General features: G+C 42.6%; 1 protein-coding gene and 1 non-coding gene across 2 annotated transcripts; both read right to left on the reverse strand.

Annotated features, from left to right (window-relative positions):
• Positions 1 to 1,166: 1,166 nt before the first annotated feature.
• RPS20 (ribosomal protein S20) lies at positions 1,167 to 3,660 on the reverse strand. Its single transcript, XM_040545575.1, has 4 exons — positions 3,472 to 3,660; positions 2,469 to 2,568; positions 1,653 to 1,726; positions 1,167 to 1,391 (listed from the first exon to the last, which is right to left on the reverse strand). Exons 1-4 carry the CDS (start codon positions 3,472 to 3,474, stop codon positions 1,209 to 1,211), a joined length of 360 nt encoding a protein of 119 aa, XP_040401509.1. The 5' UTR covers positions 3,475 to 3,660; the 3' UTR covers positions 1,167 to 1,208.
• LOC121066722 lies at positions 1,799 to 1,864 on the reverse strand. The gene has a single exon (XR_005817942.1). It is a non-coding gene; the product is annotated as a small nucleolar RNA U54 (small nucleolar RNA).
• Positions 3,661 to 11,095: the final 7,435 nt, after the last annotated feature.

Raw genomic sequence — 11,095 nt, forward strand, 5'->3', positions numbered from 1 at the left:
ACTTTAAAAATGACACTAAAAAAATTTGTCAGGCAGCTCACTTATAAACCATTACCAGAGACGGATCTTTAGGAAGACACTGCTTTTTTGCCCTCTATTGACGTATTTCTTTAAACTATTCCTACCCAATTCCCAAGGAAGCAGGCTAGCACTGTGTAAATATGACAAGATTTCTCACGTCCTCAGTTCACCACAGCTCTTGAGCCTGCTAAGACCAAATCCTTCTAAGGAAGGCTTTAAATTTAATGAAATTAAGACAAGTGGGCAGATGAGGGACTCCTGCATCCCTTGGCAAAGAAAGCTCAAGCTTTGGCCTCTGTTTTGGGTCTTGGTGAATGCAAATGAAACATGAAGCTCTCCACATAAACTTGCGTCCTCATTGCTGCTTGTTTAATTAGAGTTCTCCAATGTGCTCAGGGCAGAAGCTAGAATGGCAGCCTCATCTTAAATGCATGAAGGGCATTACCTGACTCAGGGCTTTACCTCTTGTACATTTAAGAATCACCTTTCCTTAAAAGATTAGTTTGCAGAATAAACCCAAGCCCACACAACCACACCTGAGAGCCCCAAGTAGCAACAAATGGATACTTTGTTGCTTTACATAACAAAGTATAGTTTACATTTTACATTGCTTTTAATATTCCATCTATGAAAATCTAAACCTCAAAAAAAACTATAGTTCCACGGCTTCATTTTGACTGTGGTTCTACAAACAAGTCTATGTTGAATATTGCAAGTTCTTTCTAATCACCACAGATTTATTTATTTTTTAACAGCCTCAACTATTGGACTGTGAAAAGTGTGGGGAAAAAAGTGCTGCTTTAGTTCAGTCTTGCATAGCAAAAAAATTCAAAACCCTGTAAGTTTACCTAGGCATCAGTTTTGATGCTATTGCTTGTCTATGATTTCAGCCAGAATTAAATTACTGATTTTTTTTTCCATGAAGGATTCAAGTGCTGTGTATGTCCATACAGTCAAACTCTAAAGAAACTGTGATGCCCAAGTTTCATCTTCCTCGTGTTGCAATTGACGTATTCATCCTCAAAAGATCAACAAAATGCTGTCCTCCCCCAAAGCACGCTGATTATGATTTCTGCTGCCTTTCTTCACGAAAATCAGCAGACTACCAAAGACTCTGGGCACAAGTATAAAAACGCACTGCCAAGAAAATTTGTAAATTGGCTTTATTCAGAGTAGATGACCATCTTTTAGGCATCGGCAATAGTGACTTCGACTTCTACACCTGGTTCAATGCTGATGGAAGTGATCTGCTTCACGATCTCAGAAGGGCTGTGCAAGTCGATGAGCCGCTTGTGGATGCGCATTTGGAAACGGTCCCAGGTCTTCGAACCTTCACCACAAGGTGTCTTCCTGGTAGTGATTCGCAGAGTCTGCAGCAAGATCATAAACACCAGGTATCAGGCTGAGGCCCACAGAAGCCCCTTCCCTTTTCAACATTTATGGCACTACTACACAGCTGTCCCAAGTGTCAAAGCACCTTGTCAAGTCATTATCTGTTCACACTATATCGCCCTCAATTTAGCAATACTGCTTTTCATCTCAACTTTTGTTCTAAAAAAGATGTTCTCAGTGCTCATTTGCAGAAAAAAAAAAAAAAAAAGTGTTTTTTCCTGTCTTGGAAGTTTCCGTACCTTGGTGGGCATGCGAACAGGTCCTTTCACCTTTAGGTTTTTTTCCTTAGCACCTCTGATCAAGTCGGCACAGACTAAAAAAAATACAAAATAGTTTCAGGCTTGGGAGTTTTTTGTTTGTTTTAAGTGAAGATTAAGAAAAGATACATTGGCTCGGAATAGCGTATAGAGTGATCACTGTGATTCACCTCTAAGAGTTCTCTTCATAGCCAACTGCATCAAAGTGGAAGGCTTACCCCACAGCTCACAAAATCACATTGTAACAGCAGCCAACAGCTCTTACTACACGTTAAGCTACATTTAAGCTGTCAGAACCCCAAAGACCAGGCAACAAACATTGATTCTACAATATTTACAGCATATGGCTAAAACACTAGCAAAGTCAGTTCCTAAACAAGACAAAATAACTCCTTGCTGCATGTTAAACTTGTAACTGACCACTTAACAACAACGACGACAAAATAACAAACAAGAAACGTGCCTTCTGGTTCTTACCCGTTCCACCAGTAACATCTAAAATCCCCGCAAGAATTGCGGGACAGAAACTGCACTCTGACATTCATACTGATGGTGTGCACTTTCAGTACAATGAAAAACCCTACACACTAGTCTCCATTATAAATTAAATTAGAACCTACCTATCGGCACATGAAGCCCTTCACACGGCTAACTTTGTTAGCTGAAGTCTCATACAAACGGGCAAATACTAAAATCTCTAATGCCAACTAGTTTCAACACATTACATTTTGCAATACATCGTATGTATCAGTTACTTAAAAAGCTACCCCAGTTAAAACAAAAACAGGTCTCACTCACCCTTCTCAAGTGATTTCACGTTGCGACTTGTCAAAGTAATTCTGATGCGATGAATTGCCACCTCTTGTTCCACAGGTGCCTTGCCAGTATCCTTAAACGCCTAAAATGTCAAAGGTGTAAATATCAAACCCTACGGTCAGCACCAACTAACACCACAGCGCAACCTTTTAAAAAAAGGAATTGTGGACTGTCAAGAACGACTTAGCTTAGGGACTATTTATCGGACTGAGCAGATGGCATTATCAGGGAGATACAAGGGTACGGAGCAGACAGAGGGAACACGGAGGATGGTGAATGCTGTAACTGCTCCGAGGAAGAACGGCAGGAAGAAGAGGCAAGCTGCAACGCTATCCCTCCCTGGCTTGCCTATATATAAAGCAGGCTGTCCAGACGCTGATCCTCCTTGGACTCAAAATAAACACCTTTAAGATTTTATATACCTAGCAACCTCGCCACAAATCAATTTAGAAAGATATCAACTCCACAGGAGCAAACCTGAACAGCGAGAACAAAGAGAGGCATCTGGCCAGAAGAAGTCAATTAGCCCACCGTGGAGACCGAATTTAAGAACAGAAGAGTCTGAAAAACAAGTGACGGCACCGCGGCGCCTCTCCTAACGCCGGCCGCACGCCCCCGGGGCCCAGCCCCGCACCGCGGGTCCCCCCCCGGGAGCCCGGCGCCGGCCGAGTCCCGGCCACGCGGCGCCGGGAGCGGCAGCGCCATGCCCGCTGCGGCCCGCCCCGGCACGGCTCCCCGCGGGAGGAAGGGCGGCCGGAAAGAAGGAAGGAAGGGAGCGGAGCCCTCGGGGGGAGCCCTCAGGAAAGGCAGCGCCCCCCGGAGCCCCCCGACCTCCGCGCGGCGCCCCAGCTCGGAGCCGGGCAGCGCGCAACCGCCTCCCCTCCGCAGCGCGGCCCCCGGGCCCGCAGCCGGCGCCGAGCCTGCCGCAGCCCAGCCCCGCTCGGCTCCCGGCTCCTTCCCTCCCCGCTCCCTCCCCCCGGCTCACCATGGCGGCAGCGGGGCCTTCCTGACCGACTTATTCCCGGGCGGGGGCGGCGCGGGGCCCAGCGAACAGCGGTGAGCCAGGAGGCGGCGGCGGCGGCGGAGCGGGCTGCGCGGCGAGAGGAGGGCCCGGCCGCGGGGCCGCGCTTATATAGCGGGCGGGGCGCCGCTGTGCAGGGCCGCGCCGCCTCCATCCGGGAGCTGCGGGACCTTTCACCCCCGCTGCAGCACCCGGAACCGGCTGGGGGAGCTTCGTGGTGGTGCTGGGGGACGGGGACGGGTCCTGGGCTGCTCAACGGGGTGTCAGCGCGGCCCTCCGCCTCTCCCGCCCCAGGGGAGGCCGGACAGCTGAGGCTTTAAGTGGTGTTAAGCAAAAATCCTGCTTTCATTCCCTCCCGGGCCCAGGAACTTTAATTTTGTTTATTGAACTCCTTCCTTCGGGTTGTGCTCCAGAGGGATGTTTTCCTGACGGGAGCACTCGTTGGTGTGGCCTGGACGTCCAGCGTGCAAAAAAAAAAAAAAAAAAAAAAGTGCCAGCCGCAAAACTTCTTGCTCGAAGTATGCCCATCCTGCTTCCGTTGCTACTAACCTGATGGAGAAACGGGTGTCATAACTTAAGAAACAATGGGTGATAGTAAGATCATTGCAATTAGCTTTTAAAAATAGTATATCAATTCTAGCTGTGGGTATCGTGTCCAGTAATCACAGACGTGCATAACGTTAGCAAAATTACTGCCACCTTTGGAAGTTTAGTAATTACTACATCTGTTCAAAAAAGCCTGCTTGGTGTTTTAACCTGAATTTTGTTTCAGGTGTCATACTGCTATTTATATATTTTTTTTTCCATGATCAAATACTTCATGGGTCTTCAAATGGTCCTTAAATTTCACGAGATGCATAACTTTTATATGCCAATTACCGCACCGCTCAGTTTTGGATTTGTTTTGTAGCTGGATCACTTGTACTTGCTCTTTGTAGTCTCTCATTTGCTAATGCATTGTTTCTGAATTTGATGTTGTGTTCTGATAAAGCAGCTTCAATAAACATGAATACAGAAGTAGTCATCCTGTTACGGCTTCCTTTGCCAATCGCAATCCATACTTGGAAAATCTGTTTGGTGATAGTCCTGTTTCTCCAGCCCCTTCCTCCCTGCAGTGAAAGCAGCTTTTGTTTCTGGTAGTTTGTTTTCTGATCCAATTAACAATTACATTAACAACTTTGAACTCAATTATGCATAAGGAATCCATGTTTACGCTGTTATCAGCTGTTCCAACTACTTCCTGAGGAAGTTTTCCATTCTAGAAGTGTTTTATATTCATCACTCTTAAATACATAACCTCACACCAATCATGCTAAAGCACTTGATGTTTCCAGTAATACAGATGATTCCAAATCAGCTGTCTACAGCTACACTATTTACTTAGAGCGTTTGTGAATATCATTAGTAAACTTTATTTCCCAATAAAATGTTAAGTAGCTTGGTGCCAAGAACTAATTCCAGTGGGATTCAATTAGAAAGACATCTGACTTATTCCTCATTGATGACACACACCTGTAACCTTAATTTTTTATTTACTTACATTGAATTATACGTGCACAACTAAGCCAGTTTCTAGGTGTTATACCGAATAAGTCCATATACAAATATGTTAGATCAATACTGTTCCTATTGTCTACCAAACATATGCTCTAATGGTAAGAGAAATAAAGTCAAAAGGTGCGTTTCATATATTTGGTCTGTGTTATTTAAGTGTTGTCATTTATTTCTTGTTCCTCTACCAAAGATTCAGTTGTTCTTTTGTTTTATTTTTTTTCCCCTGGGATTAATGCAAGGTTGACAGTAAATTCCTGATTTTGTTCCTTTCTTACGTTTTTCTGATATTGGCGCCACCTCAGCTTTCTGTGAGATTTTTTTTTTTTCTGAGCTTCCCCAGATTTCTCAAAGCTTATGGAAAATCCACATTAACAGCACACAAGTCTCCTTTGCCAGCTCTTAAAATTCTTGGATGCAAGCTATCTGGAGCTGCTGATTTAAAAAACGCCTTACTTTAGTTCCTATGTTTAAGACTTTCCTTAGTTATTGTTAGAATTTTCTGATACTAATGTTTTGTAGTTTTTTTTTTGCCAAAAATCTAGAACAGAAATTTATCTAAACTTTCTGCTTTCTCTGAAATAAATTTTTTTAATTACTCCTTTCTGCTCTTCACATGGGTAAATATCCATTGTCAATGTAACTTTTAGCTCACCTTCTGAATATTCTGCAGCTTTTAGGATGTAATTCATATCTTGTATTATGCCTGTTTTCCCTTTGGTTACATATCAGTTTTAATACAGGTTTTTCTCCCAGCCTGTGCCAACTTCAGTTTAGCTATGAAATTCTGAGTTTGGACATGTAATAAATACGGTGTTGGCATATGCTTTTTAGATGAAGTTCCAAGAGTGCTTTCCTTATATCACATAACTAAGAAGGTAAAAGATTAAGAAGCAAGCCATCCTTTTAACATGACCAAATAGCCTGTAGCAAAAACTATTTAATACCTAATTTCACGATTTGTCACTCAGAATATTCTCCCATGTCCATTCATGACATTTTCTTTTTTTTTGTTTAATTGTTTTTAATATATAGATCACTGTTCTTTCCTTTGACCAGCTTGTCCTTCAGAAATAGCCTGAGTAGTGATCTGAATATTTTGTTATCCATATATTTTCCACCAGATTGTAGTAAAACCACTTTGATGCAATTTATGCTTCCAAAATAATTATTCAGTTCATCCTGTTAATTAACTATGTATGTGTTGGGAGTTAGGTTCTTGTAATCATTTGTGGTCCTTTGCTAAATTTTAGCTTGAACATCTTTACTTTGTGATAAATGAATGCTCATCTGATTCTTTATCTATTTATTGCCATTGAATTTGATCTTGCTAAGTTTTGCCTGGGAAGATACTTTTCCCCTGTGGCTGAGGCTAACACCCAAATTATCCAAAAAATGTTCCAATAAACAAATCTAAATCCATTAAGTCTATTGTCAGTCTAACCTTCTGTCCTCCTTTGCTCATGTGACAAAACAGATCTTTGAGATCTCCTAGGTTCCTCCTAGTGCTGGGGTGGTCATGAATCAAGAGCAGATTCTGGTATGAGCCTACCTACGTGACTGAAGGACTAACGGAACGAGCATGTGCCTGCTGGCACTCAGCATCTTCTGAAGTACTACAGTAACCAGTCCCAAAGCGAAGGCTTGTGAATGGTTCAGACGGGGCTCACGGTAGCCTCCTTAAATTTGCTTTGTCATTTTGGATAGCGATTATTCAATGCTGGCATCTCACTGGAAGTGGGGCCAGGGTTACGCCAGGTTAAGCCTGTAGTCTTTGCTTTCAATGGTGGTGAACATATTGCCGAAATACATTCCTCTTTACTTTGAAAATTACTTCCTTCTCCAAGTTCTTTGAAAACTGAGATTTTATTTGAACTTCTGGTCATAAAATACCTGTGAAGCAGGATCGTACTCAAGGCTTCTCAGGAAATCATCAGTAGGCAGTGGAGTATTTAAACCAGTCAGCAGCAATCCAATAAAAGCTATTTTCAAACATTTTCGGAAAGGCTTCAGCGTTTGCTTGGGCTTAATTGCAAGTTGCAAGTGTCTGCAGATCCTCTTGTGTTGACTCGAAGTTATTCAACTGTCTCATCTCTCAGAAATCTCCGACAAGTTCTTTGCTCAGCACTTAGGTAGAACCTGTTAGTATCCATCTGTAAATTCTGAATATCTGTATTTACTCTGTCCACAGCTACCTCAGCTATTGAAGCTCTTCCAGAAAACCTGCCAGAACTGAAAGCAGACCCTCTCTGAAGACTGATTTTTGTAGTTGAGTAGCTAGTCGGTGACTTAACGTACTTTGCAGGTGGCAGATGGACAGAGTGCATCAGCACCGGTCCATAGCTGGAATTCTAATACTGCACCTAGCCTGTCCATTTAAATTTTAATTTTTTTTTTCTGCCACTTCCACCATATAAAATATAAAAAAATTCAACATATTAGGCTTTCTTTACTTTAATTTATTATGTAATTGAGGAGAAAGTGAACTAGATCCATGACTCAGAAAAAGAGCAATTGTGCTTTGAGGGAGTCCTTTGTAGTTGATAAATGTAGCCACAAGTATTGATGATAAAGAGACTTTTTCAAATGGGCAGCACCATCTTCATAGTCTTCATAGTCATCGCAAGCTCATTCCTCGCATATATGTACTTTACTACTGACAGGTAGTACATTTGGCTACTAGTATCATCGACCTGGTTAGAGCCTGTTGCCTTGTTCTTCTGACAGGAATAATAGTAAGAAAGGTAGTTAACGGCTAATATACTACAGCATTTCTGTTGATGCTTAATCCGGTACATCACTGCAACATACCTTTGAACACTCGGGACTGAAATAAGAGAGAAATGTAATTTGTCAGTAATCAGTGAACTATGTTCTGTGGATCAGTGTCAGCGGTACAACATAAACCACAATACTAGATGCTTACAAAGTGTTAATAAGCACCAGCAAATTTCCTAAATATCCTGCTGTGCCAAATTCCCCAGATTTTAATCCCACGTACACATCCATGCACCTCCATGTGCGCCTCCCAGCCTCTTGCCAGAAGTGTGGTTTACTTCCCACTCTTGGGAGCGCAGGTCCCCCTGTTCCTAAATGCTAGCTGGAGATGTGGGCACACATTCTTGTGCAAGCCACCCCACGTGCTGCCAAAAATGTACCCCGGGTTCCCACCTGCTCCCCAGAGAGGGTGGGTCCCAGCTGGTGGCCTCTTGCTGAGGGTCCCCTTGTGGGTGGCAGCTGCTTGCTGAGCGCGATGGGGAGGACACCTCTCTTCAGGCTAACTCCTTTCCCCAAAAGGCACTCGCTGTTTAATCTGGGTGATCATTGTATTAAGCAAACTTTGTTATTGTTAGTTTCCTCTTAGCATTATCAGCTTTGGGGCAAACACCCTCTGAGAACAGTCAGGTTTGGGCATTCAGCTCACACGCACCATTTACACTCGCATTCCTACCATGTCATCTGCCGGTATCGAGGCCACGCTACCAAGGGAGGGCGTGCAATTCCTGCGCAGAAAACCCCTAGCGTCAGCCCAGTAAAAGCAGATCTAGTGGGCATAGAAACAGAACTGGTATTTCTGCACCCACTTTCCACTTTAGACGTCACCTGGGAAGACTTCATGTGTGGAAGGGTGAACCAAGTACAAAAAAATGTATTCCAAACTACTTCTCCAGAACAGCTTTTGCCACTTCAGGCAGTACCACTAGGCACTGTTTGTCACAATGGCTGATTTACCTGGGAAAAAAAATAGTTCAAGACGACGCAATAGCTTATAGCATGTGTTGAGAAGCTGCATCTATTTCCCCAATATCCACATGGCTGTCTGAGCACAGCAAGCTGTTCTAGCAACTGGAAGTGGCTTCCAGGCCAGGTGTTGGCTGCGACACTCACCTCACTGGCTTCTCTGCAGACTCCGTGCTCAGAGCACCGAGGGATCAGCAGCACGCACTGGTGTGTACAAACTCTCACAAGACATTTTGGGCTAACGCAGACTCTAGGAGTTGTCTTTCTATTCAAGGTCTGCCTCCTGCAGAGACTTTGTGGCAAGCTACCAGCAGCAGGGTGTTTGCAAGGCTGGGTGTCTGTCCTTAGGAAGAAAAGGTTGATACTGCTGCAGTAATTATGTTTAGCAATATATCTACTGTTTTAGAGCCCTGTTACGAAGTCACTGATCACATTTTATTTTTTTCTCTTAAAGACCAGTTTAATTTAATCTAATTCTTTGGTGAGGCAGAGTAGGAGGGAATAGTTTCACAGTGCTTGTGCTGCCTCTGTCGTGGAGCAGGGATAATTTCAGGAATGATTCGGACCTCACACTGCCTTATGCCTGTTGGGCTAGCCTCTTGACACAGAATGCATCACATATTTTTTTTTCCCAGAAGTTTTTCTTCATCCCTTCAAGATTAATTTCCTCCTTGCGATATTCCTGAATCACCTGTTTTTCAGGTGATGAATGTTTGCAAGCACTGGAAAATTTTAGGAAATGCTTGCTACAGATGATGAGGAGATGTAAAACAAGGGGGGAAATTGGCATCATGATTGTCCAGGAACATTAGAGAAGATTGATTGCATCTCATGGTTTTATTTAGATTACAACCCAGTGTCAGATTGACTTCTTTGTCGCTTGTGAAGAGCTGCCCTTCCCAACCCTGCCGTCTGTAAAGGAAAAACTAAAGCCAAATTCAGTAATGCGTCTCCTGTTGTGACCTGACCCTGTGTGAACTAGCGAAGTATAATTATTCAAAAACTGACAGAAAGAGGAATAACATAAAACTTAGAACCTGGAACAAAATGAGATACCTTTGGTGCTAAAGATGTGTTTTAGCAACAGGAATTAGCTGCTGAGGAAATCATTACACTGATTGTTCAGAACAGCTGGACAGATCCACACTGTAACATGAAAGCGATCCAAGAGGCATCAAATATTAAGAAGTTTTGGTTTCAAAGGTCTTGCTAACTTCTTCTAAAGCTAATGTGGCAAAGCGGCAGCTGCAACCTACTACTTGGAAATTATGAGGTTGTGGTTGGGGGGCAGGAACAACAACTGTAGAGTTTCTCATGTCGTTTCACAGAAGACTCGACCATCCTGCTTAGGGGAACTTACACGAGAGCAAGGTAAGTCTATTAAAGCTTGTCTTTGACCTAAATACACAGCAGAAGTTCCTATTTGACTTGTAATGAAAACATGGCTTGTACATTTCCTTTCACACCAGCCTGTAAAACATCACTGTTACAAATACAGAATATTGCTTATTATCCCAGGAAATGTATTATAAAAATACTATAAAGTAGAAAATACATTTCCCCCTGCAACAATCACTTAAATTGTAGTAAGAGCAACTATACCTGAGTGCACATGATCACTCTTCCATCCCAAACATCCCCACCTCCATGCACAGCGAAAACTCTAGCGACAGGTTTTCCAAGGGGAACAGGATTACCTACTTGTTTAAAACTGAGGTAAAAATAGCATTAGGACAAAAGAAGGTTGTGGTCAAGTATATTCAATTTTTAGGCAAGTTAATTTTTGTAGTATACATAGACGGTGTTTTTCAGTATGGTAGCGATACCCCCTGAAAAAATAAATATCAATACCTGTAGTTTTTTCAGCATTATGATCTCATGTTTTACTTTCAAGTAAAAAATACTTATATTACAACATCATCTTTCAATAATTTCGTCTGTTTGAAGATGTTTCTAAGACCACCCAGCCTGTACTTTGTTCTATCAGTGGCCCCCTTTCCGCAAATTTGCAGCAGGTACATTTCCTTTCTGAGAGTCCCTGATGCATTCAGAGGAAGAACTGCTTCAAATACACTCTTGTAAAATATTCCTGCTGTGAGGTAGAGTCAGTCACTTTGTTCTGGCTGGCACAAATGTATATGCTAATGCCTAGGGACTGCTTTTCCCATTTCCTGGAAAAAAATGAAAAAAAAAAAACACCTTTGATATGGAAAAATCGAGCTTTTTACTATTAAAATCATAATGTATATAATGTATTATAAAGTACAGAAAAGAAATTTCTTTTCTTTCACTGACA

The sequence above is a fragment of the Cygnus olor genome, chromosome 2 (genome assembly GCF_009769625.2).
Source record: "Cygnus olor isolate bCygOlo1 chromosome 2, bCygOlo1.pri.v2, whole genome shotgun sequence".
Taxonomy (NCBI): Eukaryota; Metazoa; Chordata; class Aves; order Anseriformes; family Anatidae; genus Cygnus; species Cygnus olor.